Source organism: Triplophysa rosa, linkage group LG5 (genome assembly GCF_024868665.1).
Source record: "Triplophysa rosa linkage group LG5, Trosa_1v2, whole genome shotgun sequence".
Taxonomy (NCBI): Eukaryota; Metazoa; Chordata; class Actinopteri; order Cypriniformes; family Nemacheilidae; genus Triplophysa; species Triplophysa rosa.
The window spans coordinates 20,343,686-20,366,181 of record NC_079894.1 but is presented as its reverse complement, the minus strand read 5'-3'; the positions used below and the strand labels follow the sequence as shown (position 1 = coordinate 20,366,181).

Genomic DNA, 22,496 nt, shown 5'->3' with positions numbered 1-22,496 from the left:
TTTACGTCAACGCACCAACATTCATTTCCAGTTTATCCCACGTACATTAGTAGTAGTAGTAGTAGTTTATTGTAAATTAATAGATTTAATATTATTATATGTTTTATATGGCAACATTTAATAGTGTCCATAAAATATCTTGCTATTGAAATCTAAGTATATGTAAATATCACGTGTTTATGTGTGTGTGGCATTAATCATGTCCATAAAATAACTTGACATTAAGTTATAAATAGATTTGACACGTGATTCTGTATTTTACTGTCTTGCGTGCAGTGGAGTCCACAGGATGGCGCTTACAGACCGTGGTGCCACACCGGTGAAGCTTCCTGGCTGTATGTCACAGTAGAGAAGAGAGGGTTTGGCCAGAGCGCCCGTGTGTTGGTGCAGGATGTGGTAAGCGCGAGAGGTGGTGCCGCGCACAGCTCGCGCGGTGTACGTTGTGAACGCGAGACGTGGCGCGAGCAGAGACGGCCAGCAGCTGGAAGACTCGAAGTTCGTTGGAAGGGCGGATAATCACGGGCCCATACAAGGCAAGGTCGGGTGGGGAGCGCTTTAGGGAGCTTCGCTGATCCAATCATCTGCGCTCCAGGAACGAGCCCGGAACCGAGCTACGCGACGCGTTTTGACTTTTACACGTTTGAGATGTTTCTATAGAAACTCTCTCTGACTTTTTTGTCTTTTGTTTAGTTTGTTTAGTTGTCTTTTTTATTTTGGATATGAGCGCGTCGGTTAACGGAGTAAACCCCAAACCCGGACCAGCGGTCAGTCCGAATGGACCGAGCTCGGTTTCGAAACCTGGAGATGTCAGTCAACTCAAACCGGTGGTAACGGACGAGGAGCCACAGACGTCTGTGGCGGACGCCACGCAGATGGGAATTAAATTCGCCAAGACATTCCTGCTTATTTTCCCCATTTACGTCCTGGGATATCTAGAGTTCAGTTTCAGTTGGGTTTTAATCGGCCTGGCCGCCTTGTTCTGGCTCAAACGGAACCGGGGAGGAGAACGATTCGCTCGGGTGAACCAGGCGCTGGCGTTTCTGGAGCAAGAGGAGCGAGCGGTGCGTCAGAGCGTCCAGACGTCGGAGCTGCCGCCGTGGGTGAGTGACACAGACAGACTACTGTTACATTTAATCAATGAATCTACTAATGATTTGCATTGTGAACTTCGACCTCTCCGCCCCCAGCCTTGTCCTGTACGTTAGGACTAATTCTAGTTCCTTGTTGCCCAGTTCAACCGGTGTGTCGTTGCTCTGTGTGGGGTGTGTGCACATGGTTTAAAGTCTGATGCTGCTGTCTGGTGGTTGTATATTCAATGGCATTGCTTGCGTGCCTGAATGACTCCGATGATCACAATTTCGATCAAGATCACAAATTAAATGCGAACTCTCAGAAAAGTGCACGTAACGTACATCTTTCCCAGTAAACTGTTGTTGTATGAAGGATGAGATCAAATATTCAAGACTGGACCAAAACCATTAAGTCTCAGCCATTGAATAACGTTTATTGACCAACCACAAAGATTGCAGTACTTGATTTCTTTCAAGGACATCGCCACTAATCTTTTAGTACACACATATTTACAAACTTTAAAACGCAATCATGTTCAAATATGTACGAACATGCTTAAATCTAGATTTATTCATTGAATAAATGATCAACCACTACATCAAAGAATGCATTCAGAATCAGCTCTGATGTCATAACTAGAAAAACATCCCTTTTGTGTGACAAACCAGGTTTTCATATCTGTTTTACACCGTGTTAGGTTGTTTTCTTCTTCTGGCCTTCCGAGTGTATTCAGGCGGTATTTGTTACTTTAAACAAATAGGTGTTCTTTTGTCCAAACTGAGATCATAGTTCTGGCGTATCAGCAGCATGCTTGTGTGCCAAAAAACGCATTTAGAGACAGAACTCTTCTGTGTTTGTTAACTAGAACGCTCTTGCTGGCCCAGGACAGGTTTCTCTTTCTTTCGGTTTTAGGTAGACGTCCAGTAACATGAACAGGTAAGTCGTGAAACTCAGGTTGACTGATTATGACTCAGGATTGGTTTTCTACGGTTGGACTGTTCTCCGCCTGTGAACGAACTCGAAGGCGTAATGTTGTGTTAATTTTGTATCTGCGGTTGTTTTCAAAACCAAAGAGCAAAGTCTTCTTAAAGTGTCACCCACACAGACACCCACACTTGCGTAATGCTCTAATAAACACTTTAATCAGTTTTGGTCTTATTCACTCGATGGGTGTCTGTGTGTATGTTTGTAAACAGTTGCATGTAACATTGTTCGTTTGTCCGATAAAAGTTTTGTAGATGGTGACAGAGCTTCCTCGGAGTGGGTGTGGCATGTTGCTAAAGAGACTCCTTATTATGAAAAAAGTGTGAAAATTATGACATCACCAGCTTGCACTGACTCACATGCTTGAGGAAATGTTCTCATAGTGAATGTACCAACCAGATGAGGAACACCATTTCTGGACTACAGCTGAAGTACATAAAAGGACTTTTTACCTGGAGGGCAGCTGTGGTTATTAAGGGACTCCTCTCGCCCCATTGTGTCTCAGTGTTTGTGTGGGTGTCAATAACAAGAACATCACTATATTAAACATCATTTTAGTTGGAACAAGAAGCATGCACACAAGGATTTTTGAGGGGTTTGGTTACTCCCAACCCTTTCATAAATCATCAAACTTAAACTGGACCACCAGAGAGTATGTTTGTTTAGAAAGTTGCCCTGCTGTCTCTTAAGGCATTAAAGGTATAATTCACCAAAAAATCAAGCGTAGCTTCAGTTCTGGCAGGTCACGTGAGTCAAGCTTGCATCAGCGATCGCATCAGGTGCAGCAAATCATCTTTTAACTAGTCATACAACACATACTAGACTGCCTTTCTTTAGCTCCTTATCAGCTGCTTAACCGTGCCACACTCAAAACCCACCTCCATCCCCATCTCCTCCATATCTGCCCGTATCTGTCGGATCATTTTAATTGAATCCTGTACGCATCATAAACTGTTCTGGTTCCCCAGGTGGGGGGACATGTAATTGCTGCGCTCCCGCTCTGGCCATGCAAGGCTGCATGGACAGGCGTTGTGTTTGCACAGAACAATTTCATTCCGCCAACCTTAAATATTGTTTAAATATTTGACGACATCATTTACTCATCCTCTTGTCATTTCAAATCTTTATGACTTTCTTTCTTCTGCACCCTTACAGAAAAGACACATGAATTTCACATGTTTTTTACATGTTTTTCGCATGTGATCACATGTATACAACATGTGTTTAACATGTGCAAAAAACACATGTGATCACATGTGAAATGTGTGTTTTTGGAACATTTTGGTGTGAATTCCATGTGAATTCGCACGTGAAACCCATGGGATAACATGTAAAAACCCATGGGATAAAATGTCCAACATGTGGTGATGTGAAGAACATGTGATCACATGTGGAGACATGTCGCATATGTTATCCCATGGGTTTTTACATGTTATCCCATGGGTTTCACGTGCGAATTCACATGGAATTCACACCAAAATGTTCCAAAAACACACATTTCACATGTGATCACATGTGTTTTTTGCACATGTGAATTTCGTGTGTCTTTTCTGTAAGGGCAGGACACAAAAGAAGATATTTCGAAGAATGCTGGTAAAGGAACAACGGCGGTACCCATTGACTTGCATTGTTTTGTGTCCATACTATAGAAGTGAATGAGTATCGCCGTTGTTCGGTTACATTCTTCAAAATTTCTTCTTCTGCGTTTCTTCTTCTTTTGCAGCAGTTTGACGTTTTGAATGTTCGAGTCCTTTAAAGTCTAATAAATTGTGATGGAAGAAGATGCCCTGAAAAGAATCCCAACGATATCATTACAATAAGTATCAAAAAAACTATTTTTGTTATAGTACAGTCAGTGCAGAGATCTATTTGAAACTGTTTTTGGTTATGATTGTTGCTGCATGCAAATAAAAAGTGAAGAGTCTGTCTATTGATTTTCCCCCACAGCCGTCATCTCATCTCTTAAGGAAGCCCAGAGTTCATGTTGTCTCTCTTCGCTGATCGATTCCAAAGTCCGTTTACGGAAGTCGTGTCACTGCGGCCATGTTTGCAACGCCTCTGGGCAGTTAAGAGCAAGTCCACAGTCCTATCTACTTGAATGGGGGAAGGCAGATACTTTTTAAATCTCTGGCAAAAATTGTTAACCTCCGCTTTCTTCAAAAACGCACAAAACCCTTCATCACATGTGAAGGAAATTGAATGCGTGTGAGTAGATGACAACAGACATTTTAGGGTGAGCCAGCGCTGATGTCGATCTTTCAGCTCCACCAGTAAACAAAAATAACGCTGGCCAGTCAACATCCTGCTTGTAGTCCCTGATAGATACGGGCTTAAAAATTGCAAATCCCTTCCGACCTGTTCATCATTTTTGCCGAGTCATCTCATCTCAGAGTGCCTGTTATACTTCACCAAATCATTCAGTTTACAATACAAAGGTCGATTGAGGTCAAATCTATACTGTATATAACATCCTTCCTCATCGCTCCTGCTGCTCTTAGAGCGTGTGTGTGTGTGTGTGTGTGTGTGTTTGTTTGTCCTCAGTTGGACAACACGTCTATCCCATGACAGTTATTTGCTTAAACAGGAAATAGCATTGCTGAACATCAGATCGTAAACAGCCGCACACGCCCATGCAAATAAATCACACATACATTGCAGCGGTTGGTCAGCATGTTACTGTGTGTTTGTGAGTCAGCTTTACATGCTTGCGCTAGCTCACCATGTCATGTCAAGTACAGCCCTGTTGTAACAGGCATTATTGCATGAATTCTTTTTTCTTGTCACACAGACGAGCATAAAGAGGTGAAGTAAGATACGCAGTCACAAGAAAAGTCTTTGACCCCCAGAGAAGCTCTTTGAAGTATAGTGTGTGTTTATGGAAAAGATAAGACATGTATACAGATGGTTGTCTTTGTGTAATATCATATCGGCTTAGAGGCCGCCGCTGTATGACAGTCCTTGGGAATTAGCAAGCTAACTATAGCCGCTCTGTGTGCGTATAATCAGGAAATAACACAGCTTTGAGTCATAGGCTGGCGTTCTCCCTCAGGAAAATATGAGAAAGTAATGGAGCCAGAAGCAAGTCAGGGATTTTCCATTCTGTTTTTCCAGAATCTCTCTTTCTATTTCCATCCAAGTTCTTTTCATTACCACAATATTGTCTACAATACTTTGTAGAGAGAGGGAAAGACTATGCTTTTGCTGATTCAACAAACCTAGAGATGCACAGTGTCATTTTGGGCACATTACTATCATGTGATCATATTATTAGTCCAGCTTTAGCATGTATGAAGTAGTCTTGAAGAAGGCATGTTTTGTGGCCTAGCTATAGACACATTACGTTCTGGATGATCCTAAATCACTTTTCTCTCTCTAGTAAATCTAAATGTCTCATATTTAATATTTCTATCAATAAAAGTGTCTAAAGCCTAAAATGACATCCACAGTCATGTTTTCATATGCTAGGGCACGTGTCTTATTTCTGGTTGGCACCATGTTTAGCACCAAGTTTGAAAACAAGCCTGTGATATGACGAATGGAAATGCAGTCTGCAATAGGTTATACAGTCTTTAAGGTCTTGAGTCATATCTGTTTTACAAACCTTGAACTCATTCGTCATTGAATCTGAATTTTTTGTTGGCTGAAGTACGCAAAAGTAATGGATGGTACGATATGTCTGTTTCTCACAGCCTCATTTGCATCACATTAGTGGGATAAACTCCGCTAATAAAATCCACAGAACAGTTTAAAGGGATGTTTTGCGCAAAACATGACTGACAAACCTCAGGCCAGCCAGCAGGAATCTATTATAAATAAGCTTCCATTCATTTGCAATTCCATGCAGCTTACTCTACATGAATACATCTTATTACAATTGTTAAATATTTTATCTGTGTTCTTTTCCAGGTTCACTTTCCAGATGTGGAGCGAGTGGAGTGGCTCAACAAGGTGTGTGTGTGTGTGTGTGTGTGTAGTGGGTTGGTTTTATACAAATAGACATGGATCTGTGTTAACCTAGAAATGTCTTCTCATGAGAATTAACTTCTCTCTCTCTCTCTCTCTCTCCCTCTCCCTCTCCCACTCCCTCTCCCTCTCCCTCTCCCTCTCCCTCTCCCTCTCCCTCTCTCCTCTCCTCTCTCTCTCTCTCCTCCCACTCCCTCTCCCTCTCCTCTCTCTCTGTCTCTGTCTCTCTCTCTCTGTCTCTGTTCTGCTCTCTCTGTCTCTGTCTCTGTCTCTGTCTCTCTCCTCTCCCTCTCCCTCTCCTCTCCCTCTCGCCTCCCCTCTCCCTCTCCCTGTCCCTGTCTCTCTCTCTCTCTCTCTCTCCTCCCTCTCCCTCTCCTCTCCCCCTCTCCCTTCCCCCCTCTCCCTCTCTCCTCTCTTCTCTCTCTCTCTTCTCTCTCTCTCTCTCTCTCTCTCTCTCTCTCTCTCTCTCTCTCTCTCTCTCTCTCTCTCTCAGACAGTACAGCAGATGTGGCCGTATATTTGTCAGTTTGTAGAGAAACTATTTAAAGAGACCATTGAACCAGCAGTACAGGGGGCTCATGCACAACTCAGTACATTCACCTTCTCCAAGATAGACATGGGGGACAAGGTACAGACACATGTTCATACTATTATCATTATTTTCTAGCGACTTAACAACTTGTAACTACTGTTCTATATATTTTCTGTCCCCTTACCATCTTTTTTTTATTGTTTATTATGTCTATTAAAGCATTGGAATTATATGTACAGTTGTGGTTTTCTTAAATGTCCTACTTCGTGAGAGCATTTTTGTCCCCTCAATGTAGGTCAAACCAACATGCATTGGTGTGGTTTGGTTTGGTTTATCTAAATGAGGACATACTACTTGTGTTGGCTTTTTATGAAGCACATTAGAATTGCTACGGGCTAAGCTTAACCTTGGTCTTAATCCTAAAAGAAAACTTTGAATGATTAATTATTTACTTTTTACCTTTGACTAAAGGGCGGTTTTGTTAGATTTACTTTAGTTAAAGGGGTCATATGGGGCGAATACGTGTTTTTCTGTGTCTTTGGTGTGTTATAAGTTGCCCATGCATGTATTAGACACGTAAAATTGCACAAATGAAAGTGTGGGAACAAAAGATGCATTCTATCTAAAAGCGAATGCTCACCCAGACCTGCCTGAAACGCCTCGTGTAACCACACCCCCACAAATCTACGTCAGTTCGTGGTATGAGTTGAGTATATGCAAGTAAGGTGGGCATACCTGTCGTTCCAAATATGGTAAGAGGCGTTACATTTCCGTCACACGCTTGCAGTATTCGACCAATCACTACGCACTGGTTAACTGGCCAATCATAGCACACCTCGCTTTTCAGAGCGATGAGCTTTGTAAAAAGCTGCGCGTTTCAGAGAGGCGGGGCAAAGAGGAGATACAAACATGCACGGTGTGTGGAAAATACAGCGTTTTTGAACCTTAAATCGTGTATACACATTGTAATACATCTAAAACAAACGATAATATTTGTTTTATCCATGTCATATGACCCCTTTAACTTCAGAGGAGATTTTGGTCTCCAAAATATAGCAATGTGAACTATAGATTTTTCTCTCTCACTTTTCTTTTGACTTCAGCCCCTCAGAATTGATGGAGTGAAAGTTTATACAGAAAATGTAGATAGACGACAGATTATTATGGACCTACAAATCAGGTAAACACACATGCAGTTATCCTTATTTTTAAGTAATTCTTTATTTATTGATACCCTTTTTTTGGGTTGAGAAATTGAAATACTTTTATGCGTTGTCATATTGGTGCAGTTTTGTCGGGAACACAGAAATCGATGTGGACATTAAGAAATATTACTGCCGTGCAGGAATCAAGAGTATACAGGTAAGATAAAGGTTTTATTTGAACTTTCAGTTACTTTTTTTAGATACCATGAAAACCGCCAGAACAACCTCACAGGGGGCTTTGAAATGTCTCACAAGTTGGTTAAAATGTCATAAGTGTACTGTGTTTAATAAAAGTTTAGAGACAATCATAAGAGAGTGCTGAAAGACATCTCATATCTGCAAGTGGATTTCTTTATTTTAATGGGCTTTTGGCCTTTTATTGGATAGGATAGAGGAGTTCATGGAAATAAGAAGAAAAGAGAGGGTGATATAAGGACATTACTAGATTACCAAGTCAGATATAAACTCATGTAACAGTTCAGAGCAGTTGGACTTGTCACTTATCCCCATCTCTGACAGTATTTTTTGTTAGTAGTCAGCATTGACCCATATCTTCTTTATTATATTAAAACCTAATATTATAATTATTCTCTGCTGCCCAAGTTTTGAATCTTTCTGTTTTCAGCTTTTGTCTATTTGTGTTTATCTGTAGCTTAATGGGGTGTTGAGGGTCATCATGGACCCATTGCTAGGAGACATGCCTCTGGTTGGAGCACTGTCTGTTTTCTTCCTCAAGAAACCGGTAGGCTAACCATCACATGTACATACACAGGCAGACCAACTCGTTCAAGAACATGCTCTAATTATATTTCTGTATCTGTAAAGTTTTCTTAATGCATGCCTGACGTTTTGTGCTTTAAACAACCAAACAATATAAAGAATGATGAGAATGTGCCTGTAATTCACACACACACACACCCTTGTGATTTTGAAGGTTCAATAGTCTTTCCTCAATCTCAAAAATCTGCGGTAATCTGCTCTTTAAAAACTATTAAACTAGTGCATTTAAACTTAATCTAATCTAACTTGATCTTTATTCCTCATGTATCTCATTGTTAAGATGTCATTAAAGTTAGCTGGTAGTCTTGTCTTAAAAATAACTTCTTTAAATGTAATTTCTATGTGGAGGTTTTGACATATAACACTTAATTTTTTAAGAACCTCTTTGGCTCTGTTTTACACTGAGATTGAATATATCGCTGCTGTCTTTCTGAAACCTTGTATCTCCATATTTTGTGATTTAAATTTTTTGCCATAAATCATTACTATTAGTCAGCCTTTATGTTTGTCACAGGGTTTGCAAATATCTAACCAATGGAACGTATTAAAAAGTGCTTGTCAACGTTGACAACACAGTATTTAATCATTTAAAAAGTAGAGTTTTTTTCTATTTCCGAAATAACTGAGAATTTGAACATCCGAGGTTTCAGAAACACAGTGACTATGTAATGTGGATATCCTTATTTAGATTTGTAAAGATGTTTACATAATACTGTTATTAGACAATGAACGGTAAAGAACGTATTTACCATTCATTATTCATGTCTTTGTGTCTGTAAGTTTCTGGATATTAACTGGACGGGTCTTACAAACATGCTGGACATCCCAGGAATAAAGTGAGTGACACTTTATATACGTATGCGTGTATGGTGGTAATGTATGTTATTATGTCATCTATTTAAAGCTGTACAACACCCTCCCTCAACATATGCTGTCACATGATTTATCTTTTATTTTAAGGTGGCACAGATAACACATTCCCACACACATTATGCAACCTCAATCCAGTCTCAGAAATGTAGCTCTTCCTGTCTGACAACATCTGATGATCCACGGATACGCCCTCTAGTAACACTGGGAGAATAGACATGAGCTTAAGGGTCTCCCTACCAACCTCTGTGATCGGTGTGTGTGCGATTGTGTGACATTTCCCCAGAGTAACCATATCTCTGTTCAGTTTTCTCTCTCTCTCTTTCTCTCTCTCTCTCTCTCTCTCTCTCTCTCTCTCGCTCTCTCCTTTTATAGTCATATTCCTAGGTGGAGCTGTGGTTTAGTTGTGCAGAATGAGATTTTGTTCACACACACAATGTGAAGAATCACATTTCATGCTCTTTATGGTCGGAACTAAAGTCAGTTGCAATTCTTTGATCTGTAAACAATATCTGCTTAAATCTTATCTACACATATCTAAAGAATGGACATTTTTTAAAGGTAGTACCCCAAAAATAAAAATTAATTGTCAACTTTTCCTCATCACAAAGAATATGACTTTTCAAAAACAAGAAGAAGTTTCCAGACTGTTCCTGATTTGGCTGTTCCTATGCCCTAGTTAAAAATAAATATACAAAAATGTGTTTGAAATACATTTATTTCAAGTAAACTGTAAATACATTTACATAAGTTGTGCTCCTAATAAAGATTAATTCTAGTTTTTATATTTGTAAGTCTTAAGCGATATGTTAGTAAGTTTAAAACTATACTTGAAAGTAATTATTTTAAACTAAATGAAATAAATGTATTTCTTTGTTATCCTGTGCTAAAATCTGTAGTCTTTGATCGCTAGTTTGACATGTTCACAGGCAGCCGATTAGCGATCAAATTTTTGATCAAATTCTTCCAGTGTCAGAGGTTTTCTCTTTCTCTCCGAGGTTCCAGTGGCTTCTCTTACAACAATGTATGATGTAAAACTCCGGACAAGTCTTCATTAGTATTTCTGTTTTTAAAGTCTTTGCTGACGTACAGTCTGACATTATTGACATCTGAGATCCCACATTGTTACATGGCTTTTAGCTGGGAGCATGTTTGCACAGTGTGCACCCGTCTTAAAGGGACAGTTCACCAAAAAAAATGAAAATTCTCTCATCATTTACTCACCCTCAGGTTGTTCCAAACCTGTATACATTTCTTTGTTCTGCTGAACATAAAGGAAGATATTTGGAAGAATGTCAGTAACCAAACAGATCTCATCCCCCATTTACTGCCATAGTAGGGAAAATAAGTACTGTGCGAGTCAATGGCTTTCCTGTGGCTCAGTGGTTAGAGAATGGCACTAGCAATGCCAAGGTCATGGGTTCGATCCCACAGGGATTGCGCATAAAAAGCAAATGTATAGTATAATGCAATCTAAGTCGCATTGGATAAAAGCGTCTGCCAAATGCATAAATGTAAATGTGATTGGGCAGGGGGTCTTCAACCCCCTTACAGTTTACTGACAGGCAACTTTTTGTTAAAAATGTCAAGCATGGGCGCATTGCAATTTTAACCTGCGTGCGTGCAGACAAAAACATCCATTCAGGCAGAGAATCAGTGCATCCTCGGTCACCTTCCGATAAAGAGTTGTGTGCAAATAAAGTGCATTCTCATATGTTTCTGAACTTCTGTTCAAATTTGTTAAAGCTGTAAAGCGCTAATTTGACAGCCAAATGACACCACACCGCTTCTGCATTGTAAACTCTGACAGAACTCTCTTACGTGTTTAAAATCAATGAAACAAGCACCGTGTAGTACTGATGGTGCACGTCAAACAAGTTGCTCTGCAGAAAAAACCGCAAGTGTTTATTTTCGTGTAACAGCCTCGACAATGCTGATCCACGAGAAAGACAACGGAGCTCAGAATGATAAAATAGCGGTGTGTTCTGCAACACACAGAGAAGCGGAAGAAAAAAAAGAATCACACTTAATAAAACAGCCTGATTTTACAACGGAATGCATAACATCAGCACTAATTTCTTTTGCGTCCAGAGACAACCTCTACCTCCACTAGAATAGTCTTTGTGCCATTAACAAGGGTCAGTCATCTCATTGAAGCCTTAATAAAAACTAAGGTTCAAATAAATGTTTAATTGTCCATCTCACAGTAAAATGAAAATGTTTGATGCTGCAAATCCCTTAAAATAATCAAGCAATCTATATTAAAAACAAAAATAATACACAGAAACGTATTTAGCCTATGTGTAACAATAACATAATAGTGCTAATGTAATGCCTTAACATAATATTGCTGTGACAATATGCATCTCTCATCTAAGGGGTCCTTGCCCCGAAAAACGTTGAAGACCCCTGTAATAGGGGATAAGACTTCTTACAGATTTACCATGTCTTTTGGTAACATTTCAGATGCTTTATGAATTCATTGAACCAAATCGACAGTTGTATTTACTTATATTTGAATTTTTGTGAGATTTTTTTAACATCACTGTTTTCTCTCTCTCGCAGTGGTCTAAGTGACGGGATTATTCAGGATATCATCTACAGCTACTTGGTGTTGCCAAACAAAATCAATATTCCACTTTTAGGTGAAGCAGAAATTGCTAATCGCCGCTTCCCAATGCCCAAGGTGGAGCACATACACACACAATCACAAATGCAGACATACACAATCTTTCTATCATATAATATAACGTGTGTTTGGTGCAGGCTGTTCTCCGGATCCACTTTCTCGAGGCACAGGAACTGATAGGGAAGGACAAATTCCTGGGCGGTTTAATAAAAGGAAAGTCGGACCCATACGGCATCATTCAGCTGGGTAACCAGCTCTTTAGATCCAAAGTCATCAAGGAGACGGTAAACCCGAAATGGAACGCCGTATATGAGGTTAGATGAGTGTGTGTGTACATATTTAACTATGCTTTTAGGATACATTTGTCCAGAATTGAACTAAATCTTGCCACATTCAGCATTTCATTATTTGTAAAACGCTAGGAAAGCCTATCAAAAATATATGTTAGTTTACGATGATAGCTAACAGTAGCCTATGGTATGTCTTCATTGTGTGTTTTAGGCATTTGTGTATGATCACCCGGATCAGAATCTGGAGATTGAGCTGTTTGATGAGGACCCAGATAAAGATGATTTTCTGGGAAGGTAACAACTGTGATTAATCGAGCACCAAACATGACATTTACGGGCGTCTCTGTATGTGTTCTTTAATCATTTGATTTCTCCTCCTCTTGTCTTTAGCATTAAACTCAACGTAGACGAGCTAGAGAAAGAAGGAAAAGTAGATGAGGTACAAAAAACATTTTGCTCCGTGGTCATCTGTTAAACTTTGTTTCTGAATTTAAAGGTTTTCAGCAGAGATGATGTTTCTGTAAAGAAGATCCAGATGTGTTTTTATTGTGCACTGCTTTCATAAGCTAAATAGCACATGCAGACCTGATCAGTAAATGCATTATTTTAAAGTGTTATGTTTCAAAATGACTGTTTTTATAACAAGTTCCCCTCTTGTATTAATGTGCATTTGGGTGCGTCTCTGTTGTGTGTGTAGTGGTTTGATCTCGATGATGTTGCTACAGGAAAGCTTCACTTGAAACTACAATGGCTTTCTCTTCTCTCTACGCCTGATAGATTTGATGAGGTAACACACACATACACAGACACATTTTTTGTAGTGTATAGTGGGAACCTGACTTTGATATTTGCTCTTTCAGGATTTTGTTAGGTTTAAAGGGACAGTTCACCCAACGATGAAAATGCTGTCATCATTTACTCAGTCTCAAGTTGTATCAAACCTGTTTTCCACTGAACACAAAAGAAGGTATTTGGAAGAATGTTTGTAACCGAACAGTTCTGGGGCACCATTGACTTCTATAGTACGAAACTAATAGGTAGTCAATGGTGCCCCAGAACGATTTGGTTTCGTACATTTTTCTGAATATCTTCTTTTGTGTCCAACAGAACAAAGAAATTGATACCGATTTGAAACTTGAGGCTAGGTAAATGATGACCGAATTTTCATTTTTGGGTGAACTATTCCTTTAAAGCAAAATTTTAAAACAATGCAGTCACATTTATTGTGTAGGTTTGTGTGGCATTGCACTAGAAGAAACATTATGAATGCACATGATCAAAAATACAGACACGTGTCTAGAACATTGTCACAATAAGATTAGCATGTTGTCATTTACTAACCTTATCTTACGTGCAGCGTTTTGAATCCACATTTAAATCGCCATTTAACGCTAAGAAACCTAGGAACTTTGGTGCAAGGATACTAGAAAGGGATTTGTGTATTTGCAAAGTACTGTTTACATGGAGCAAGCTCCACCCACAGGAATTACATTTGTAACATGACCAAAAAAGTCGTTTGACTGCCGAAAGGGACAAATGAGACTTTACAGCTCTGTGTACTTGAAAAACAGGCTCTTCTCCCTATTAGGAAGTACTTACTCCATAGACTGTCATTGCTAGATCTTTATTCTAAATGTTAAAATTGTTTCGGTTATTGCCAAAGTGACACAGATAGCATCCGTATAACACGTATTGAGTCTGTAATATTCCTTTAAATTAATTATAAGTAAACCGGAATGCTAAATATTACTAGTGTGTGAAATAAGACCTGTGTGTATGGTTATGATACCCACACACGGCACTTATGACCGTTTTATATTTCAGGTTTTGAGCAGCATTAAAGCAGATAAAGGACAGGCCAATGATGGACTTTCATCAGCGTTACTGCTGGTGCACCTGGACTCAGCCAAAAACCTGCCGGTAAACACACAAGCACACATTCACACACAGGCATTTTCTTTCCTTCTTGTTTTCCTCATTTCTGTTTTACCCCATTCCACCTTTGCTCTTTTATCTGGTATCACTTCTGTACTTGTTTGGGCTTTTCTTTCTTCATCCTCTGTCTCTTTCTGTGTTTCCTGACGCTTTGGGTGAAGAGCATTTTTGAGGGGCAGGTTGGCAGTGAGTGTCTGAGAGAGTGCCGCTCTGCTGGGCTGGTGTTTTGTGAGAACACTTCTGCCCTCTACAGGACAATGTTTGTGAGTCACTCTGCCAGCACCTCTGTTGAATTTTTTTGTGTCCGTTACGGTTTCATTTTTAGAGATCAGCTTCCCGTTTGCAGGTTATAACTTCCTGTGGTGCTTTAATGCTTAGAGTGCACTGAGTGATTTGTTTATGTGCTGTTTTATACTTTCAGCATGCTATTGTTTATGAAGGGGATACTTCACCCAAAAATGAAAATTCTGTCATCTTTTAGTCACCCTCTTGTCATTTCAAACCTCTATGACTTTCTTTCTTCCGCAGAACACAAAAGAAGATATTTTGGTAACCGAACAGCGCCGGCACCCATTCACTTCTCTTGTATGAACGCAAAACCAATGCAAGTGAACAGGTGCCGGTTAACAACTTTCTTCAAAATATCTTCTTTTGTGTGCTTTTCGAACACCGTGTCTACACCGGACGCATCCAGTGTGGACCACATGTAAGATTATAATGGGTTCTAATGAGTTTCTAATGTCTTTTGTCGTAGCGCGTCGCGTCCGGAGTAGACAAGGTGTAAAAGGGTGTTTTGCTTCATGAGGGTATTTGAATAAAGTGCGTGAGAGGCAGTTTAGGAAAATATCTGGCTACATTCGCATAGCATCAAAACACAGCTGTCAGTCATGTTCAGACTATATATTGGATCTGATGTCAAATGGAGACATACTGGACATAAAAAAGGTTTCTCAAACCTGGTTATTAATCCCAGACTATGTTAATGTAGCCTCACTGATTACATCATAATCTCATTTGTAACCATACTAAACGGGTGTACAAGATGGATCTTGTCATTCCAGCTGTGGGTCATGGGTGGGGCTGTAAAACAGCTACTGAAGTGAGACAGGTGTGGGTGGGGCTGTTCTGTTGGATTTAGTTTCGGTCTCGGGTGTTATTTTGGGCGCATGTTGAATGTAACAGGTCTCACTCTGCACTTCACTGTATGAAATACATAAGTCAAGGTATTGTACTAAATAATACACACTGATATTTAATACAACAGCACCATAATAAGTGTGATACTGCTTTAATACAACAGTTCTATATCATTTTAGAGAAGAACTGTTGTATAATCTAAGTTGTGCTCGCTCGGGACAGTAAAGTGGTTTCAGGCTGTGAGCTGGTTTGCATATTTCTGGAAAGTAGATTCATATCGGTGAAGTGTGGGTTGATTCTTTTTGGATTGATGTGACGTTATTTCTCTTTTATCGTTGTCATCATTTCTTTGGTTCTTTTTCCTTCACTGTCCATTACTCTGTCGTCATTACATCCCCAGATGTCACATGGGAATGAATGTAACTCCACCCCCTCTATAAACTGTGATCTGATGTGTTGATCTGGGATTGTTTTATCAGATGGGTGTTAATGGGTTCATCAGTCATACAAATAAAGACAAAGAGACCCCTTTGTTTCTTTTTTAATTGCATTAACCACACATGTAATTCTTTAACTCATCATTCATTTTGTGCTTGTGTGTACTAGTTTTAAAGGGGTCAAATGGCGCGAATACGGGTTTTTCTGTGTGTTAGAGACGTAAAATTGCAAAAATGAAAGTGTCTGAAAACAAAAGATGCATTCTATCTAAAAGCGAATGCTCACCCAGACCTGCCTGAAACGCCTCGTGTAACCACACCCCCACAAATCTACGTCAGTTTGTGGTATGATTTGACTAAAACCGCCCAAATGTATACAGAAGTAAGGTGGGCGTACCTGTCAGTACAATCGCGTTGGAACCTGATGTTCCAAATATGGTAAGAGGCGTTACATTTCCGTCACACGCTTGCAGCATTCGACCAATCACTACGCACTGGTTAACTGGCCAATCATAGCACACCTCGCTTTTCAGAGCGATGAGCTTTGTAAAAAATCTGCGTGTTTCAGAGAGGCGGGGCAAAGAGGAGATACAAACATGCACGGTGTGTGGAAAATACAGCGTTTTTGAACCTTAAATCTTTCCTTGTGTGTACACATTGCATTACATCTAAAACAAACGATAATATTCGTTTTAGCCGTGTCATATGACCCCTTTAATGCTCCAAAATGTCTGTGTGTACATTTTTGTGTAATTCTGAATTTAACTCTGCATGTCATGCTTCTAATAATCCTGCCTGTATTTGTGTATTTGTGTGTCTGTGTGTGTGCGTGTACATGTACGTGTGTGTCTCGTCGTTTTCTGCCTGGGGAAATAAGCGCAATCCTTTAGAATTCAACAATGCAGGTTCAAAGAAGGATAAAGTCAATAAAGGGATAAAGGTAACGCAATGATTTTCTTGAAGTTTATACACACATGTTGAAAGTCTACATATGGATGATTGTACGTGAATCACGCAGATGTGTGTGTGTTGTCTGTCTGCTCTTATTAACCGCATCCAGACCTGCATCACTCTTTGTGTTGATGGCCTGAGGTCAGACAGTTGGGATTCATTGAGAAGCACTTTATTAAATTTTAGCCTGATATTCACAGATTTTTAATGAAATGATTGGACGATGGGCACAAATGGGTTTACAAATGTTGTGTTTGTACAAACTCAGAAATGACCTGTTGGTTTATGGTAGTGACAGCATGCAGCAGATTCAGTTCATTGATCTAGTCAGTACTGAACCTAATATCAGTCTGTAAATGTGGAAATATTAAGCACTTTTACATGTTTGAGATGATTCTCATTGATTGTGTGGTTTAATTCCAATGTTATTGGATTTAGGAATTATGTGGTTGCTGTTCACTCTTGTTTAAAATGTTTTTGAATGTGGAACGGATGTTAATAACTGTTTTATATGTTTATGGTTTTCTTTAGTCTGGTAAGAAAGTAATCAGTGAGCCCAGTCCATTAGTCCAGTTTACTGTGGGACACAAATCCTATGAAAGCAAGGTAAACAAACTGACACGCACACATTTGGAAGTGCAACAAACTGTGTTGTTCCTACAGGTGCAATCATAGACATAAAATAGAGACGGTTTCAGCGCCAACAACATAAACAAATGTTATGTGGCCCACCTTAACTTCCGGTAGACCTCTGCAAAAACTCAATAAGTGTTGAGTAGTTTTCATTTAATTTAATACCATTAATATACAATATAAATCAATATTATATTATAATTTATATAATTTTTTTAGATAAAATAAATGATGTTATAACCAAACACAGACCGGAACTTCGGGCCAGGCGCATGTGTCCAATGACACCGTCCATACATTAGCGCTCATAGAAATGGTCTTGTATGAAAGATAGACACAAACTTTTTTCTATCAGAACGGATCTATAATCACAGAATCATTTCCCTGTCATTTATCTCACAGTTAATCTCATGTTTTTAAACCACTGTAGACTTGCGGCCCACCAGATTTAAGATTTTTGAATAACAAACCCTTTACGATAATGTAAAGTAGTTCCATACATTGATTAATTGAGCGCTGTAGTGTGTTGTAATGGTGCTCTCTCACACAGAACATTTGCTGGAGTCAAGCATCACTGTGTTTTAATGGAAAACTAGTAAATGCAGCTTTTGTTTTTCAGTTGGGGTTAAATATTTTACATTTGATTCTCTTTACAGACACGATATAAAACAACTGAGCCGGTGTGGGAGGAAGCCTTCACATTCCTTATCCACAATCCGAAGAGTCAGGACCTTGAAGTTGAGGTAGAGCAAATGGGGGAGAAGGGGGCCTGGTGGTTAAAGATATGTCTTGTAACAGAGGTCCAAGGTTGAGGCTTAAATTTTCAGCATTGTGCACAAAGACCATAAAGAACCCCCAGAATGCCGAGTGTATTGCAAGATGCTTTGTATCAAATGAATATATGCTTAATAAACACGCTGTTGTTTTTCATTTGTTTTGTCTGTGTGTGCGCAGGTAAAAGACGAGAAACGAGAGTGTTCAATGGGGACAATCACTTATCCACTATCTAAACTAATGCAGGAAGATCAAATGACAGTCACTGAGAGATTCTTACTTAAGAACTCAGGACCCGGTGCTACGCTGAAGATGAAGATGGCGCTTAGGGTAAAACACGCCAAAATACATGCAATACAAGTAAAAAAGTGCAGCTCTCTTGAGTGTATAAATGCACATCTAAACCTTTAAAGACCTTCAAAGTTCATAAGTTCAAAGTTTCGTACTTTTTACGATTTGCAATTCATGCACAATTGTATTGTAAGTAACTCTAGATACAAATCAAGAAACAACAGCATCCTGAATCTTATTTATTTATGCATGTTTCAGGTTTTTTGTTCGGAGAAATTGACTGTACCAGATCCATCATCATCAGTTCAATCATCATCAGCTCAGGTCCGTCGCCCGAGCGCCAGCGTCGGCCCCAATTCCTCCCCTCACCAACCCGCTGTTGCAAACCCTGCCCCGACACCCACATCTCAGCTCACCCCAACCGCAAGAACCCCGACCCCGAGAACCCAGCCTCCCACTCCGACACCCTCAGGGAGGGAACAGCAAACAGACTTGTTGGAGGACTCACCCTTCCGACTTAATAAATCAGGGCGGAGCGCGTCCAACCTGGCCATTTCTGGCTCTCAGCTACAGCTGAACAGCAAAGAGCCGACACCCAGCATAGCATCTGATATCTCCAACCCCAGCGCCACCCTGGAACTCCAGAGAACAATACAACAGTTACAGAAGTATGTACAGCTGTGTGGCAACACTCGCAAAAATTTTGTCGTAGCATTTTTAGCGTGTTTTGACCGGTCCCTCAAGGTTCAGACAATGAACCTTGACAATGTGTATTATTGTCAGCTTGAATCACTCATTTTCATTTTTTTTCTTTTTTGGTTTAAGATCTGTTATTGTTGCAAACTTCACAACTGCAGTTTTACGTGTGTGTGTTTACAGTGGATCCACGCCTGGTTTTGCTCCTTTGGGTGAGATTCAACTAACCATCAGGCACAGTTCTCAGAGAAACAAACTGATTGTCGTGGTACACGCCTGCAGGTAAAATATGCAAGTTTGCCTTTTCATGTACCAGAATGTTTCACTGCTTCATAAGAACTTTGATATAAAGTTTTCAATCTGCAGTGCTGTCATAAATAAAACCTGAAATATCGCAGATGATGTGAATGATTCATGACAAATCAGTCTAAATTTGAATGATCAGGTACTAATGGACTGGAGTGAATGTCAAATTCATGGAAGTTCATTTGGCCACTGTGGGAACTTTGAATATCTGTGTGTGTGTGTGTTTGCAGGAATCTGATCTCTTCTACTCAAAGTGGTTCGGATCCATACGTCCGGTTGTATTTGCTGCCTGATAAACGACGCTCCGGACGCAGAAAAACAAACACACTAAAGAAAACTGTAAACCCCATCTACGATCAAACGTCAGTCCTCTCGTCTTCTCATTCTCATTTATGTTTTCCCTCATCCAGTCTGCGCTTCACTTGCCATGTCATAAATCAAGTATCATTATTTTTTATAAAACAGACATCTTTACTGTAATTGTGTGTGCAGGTTTGAATTCAGCGTGTCACTTGTGGAATTACTCAGAAGAACTCTAGATGTGGCTGTTAAGAACGGAGGAGGAATCTTGTCCAAAAACAGAGGGCTGCTGGGAAAGGTGACATAACTTGTCGCATAAATAACACCCCTTATGGCATCCATGAAATAACTAAAAATATGGTCAAATTTCTCAATTTAACTCTGACTTTGTGTCTCTGACTCTCAGGTGTTAGTTGACTTGACCTCCGAGGACATATCAAAGAGTTTCACACAATGGTAAGAGCGCTTTATACAATTTAACAAAATTGAGTACTGAAATAAGAACTATTATGTGTACAAATAAAGTACTTTTTTTTTTTAAATAAAGTAGCATCAAAGTTTGATTTAAACCATTAATTTTGCTATAATTTCAACTTTAGTCATGGCCCTACTCAGTCAGGATTCAATACATCAATGTTATATTTTCACAGAATATTCTTTACGTCACATTTACAAAAAAATTACTTCAGCTAGATTTTCACAGGCAGGGTCACATATTTGCCCTAAAACAAAGATGTTTATACATTATGACATTATTTTCAGTTACATAAAAGTATATTACCTCCTTAAATGTTCATTACTTTGATGCCAAAAACGACATTAATAATGATTTTTTATTAAAAAAAATGTACAGAAATGAAAAGGTTATGAGTGATGCAAAATCATATTTAATTGTCCTAAAAATAGTTTTTTCTGTATCCAAAATATAATTTACCTTTGGTTGTGAAGTGATTATTACCTGGATATTTTTTAACATTTGATGTGAGATTCAACCAGGTCTAAAATAAATGGTTTCACTTACATTAGAGTATATCCATTGTTAATGTGTCTTTGTGTTTGCATTTGTTATTTTGTATGACAGGTATGAGCTTACAGTGGATGGACAAAGGCGACCATCCCCTTAGTCACAGGATACAACTTCCTCCAGCCACACATAAAAAATGCAAATGCATATGCAAGATTCCACACGTCAGATATTTAAGCCATGTGTTTTAGCCTCGGGACACAATTTGTATTTGTTGGGTCTTGTTTTTATCACTTTTAGCAAATTTATAGTGTAAAGTAAGTAAAAAAAACTTTATTAATGTTATGTGCACTAAGCAAGAGTGAGAGAGAGAATGACAGAGAGATTGAGAGCCATAGTTTTAAAGAGTGTGTTTTGTAAAGTAAAAAACAAGGGACGAAGCTCAGTGGCATCTGTAGAATTAGTTGTTTACACATTAAAGACTTATAAACCAAGATAAGATCCACCAAATGTTTATGGTGGCGAGATTCTCTCTCTCTATATAAATATATATATATATATATATATATATACAGTATAATAGAGCTTAGACTGTAAATACTTTAAATATTAAAAAGGAAACGTAGTATTCTGAAAGGTTTTATGAATATTAATCTTAAGAGTTCCTGTCAAAAAGCACTGAACTCATGTTTCTTTGAATGAAAGGTGTTAAACTGTCATTTCTTGGCATGTCTACATTATGCTATCTTTAGGAGACAAATCTACCAAAGAAATGCTTGGCTCATTATGATGCGTGAGTGTGTGATGAAACCAAATATACACAAATGTTTGCACACCCTAGTGTTGGTATATGTATTGTATATGTAATTCCCTGGTGTGGTTAAGCATCCTCTATCACAGAACTAGTTGTCATTGGGCAGACACTCATGGACAGTTACAGCGTCGCATGACCCTGGACACCTGGTGTGAAATCCAATGCTGTCGTATCTCTAAATCTTGTTTTGCTTTCGCCATAGCACTTGGTCACATGTTCACTCCTTTTACAAAATCACACCTGCTCACTTGACACACACACGCTACCACGACAGCCTGTCCTTCAATCATCTGAGTGTCAGCGTCATGTTTTGTGTATGGTTTGATCTTAAATGAAGGTTGCGGTTTAGTCTTTTGCAGTTCCACTGAGCTGAGCTTCGTGTGCGGACGATTAAACCTCAAACTGTTCTGACTTTGTTTCTAGCAGCAAGAATGTGTTTTTATTATATAAAGTATTGTGTATAATATTACAGATTTTATTATGCTTATGAATACCTTTAAAGCAAAAGTATGCGTGTGTTCCTCTGAGCTCAGCTTGCCTTATTGATGTATATATGTTTCATGTGCCTTTTGACCAACAATATTATCTGAGAGGATATTTGACATCAGATTGTCTCTTTATCTGGTGATGTTGTTTTTTCTTTGCAATAATAAACATTTTCCTCTGTACCAGTACAGGGTTGCCAATTATTTGTGTTGGATGCTACGGTTAGTCAGATTTTGTAAAATGAATATAACAATTTTATTTAAAGTTTTCATTAAAAATTTATTTTTTAGAAGCCATTTAAATGTAGCTTCTGTTTGACTTTATTGGTTTTATGCACAAATAAAGTGGTTTAATGCAAAAAATATTTTATGTAAATACCTGGAATAGGACGTTTGCATATACAGATAAAACTGTAGCCTTTTACCGGCCTAAAAAATGGACACCCTCA

At 39.1% G+C, this 22,496-nt stretch overlaps 1 protein-coding gene across 2 annotated transcripts; it reads left to right on the top strand.

Moving 5' to 3' along the window:
• Nucleotides 1-339: 339 nt before the first annotated feature.
• On the top strand, nt 340-22,236 carry esyt2a (extended synaptotagmin-like protein 2a). Of its 2 annotated transcripts, XM_057333447.1 has the most exons (23): nt 340-1,100; nt 5,962-6,003; nt 6,512-6,646; nt 7,654-7,730; nt 7,840-7,912; nt 8,408-8,497; nt 9,316-9,371; nt 11,971-12,091; nt 12,172-12,348; nt 12,536-12,618; nt 12,715-12,763; nt 13,022-13,111; nt 14,149-14,244; nt 16,711-16,773; nt 17,316-17,390; nt 18,074-18,160; nt 18,372-18,521; nt 18,741-19,150; nt 19,362-19,460; nt 19,715-19,846; nt 19,977-20,082; nt 20,191-20,240; nt 20,866-22,236. In XM_057333447.1, the coding sequence occupies exons 1-23, from the start codon at nt 720-722 to the stop codon at nt 20,906-20,908; spliced, it is 2,685 nt and encodes an 894-aa protein (XP_057189430.1). In that variant the 5' UTR covers nt 340-719; the 3' UTR covers nt 20,909-22,236. The 2 variants fall into 2 exon arrangements, with proteins under 2 accessions (XP_057189430.1, XP_057189431.1); XM_057333448.1 differs by lacking the exon at nt 16,711-16,773.
• The last annotated feature ends 260 nt before the right edge of the window (nt 22,237-22,496 follow it).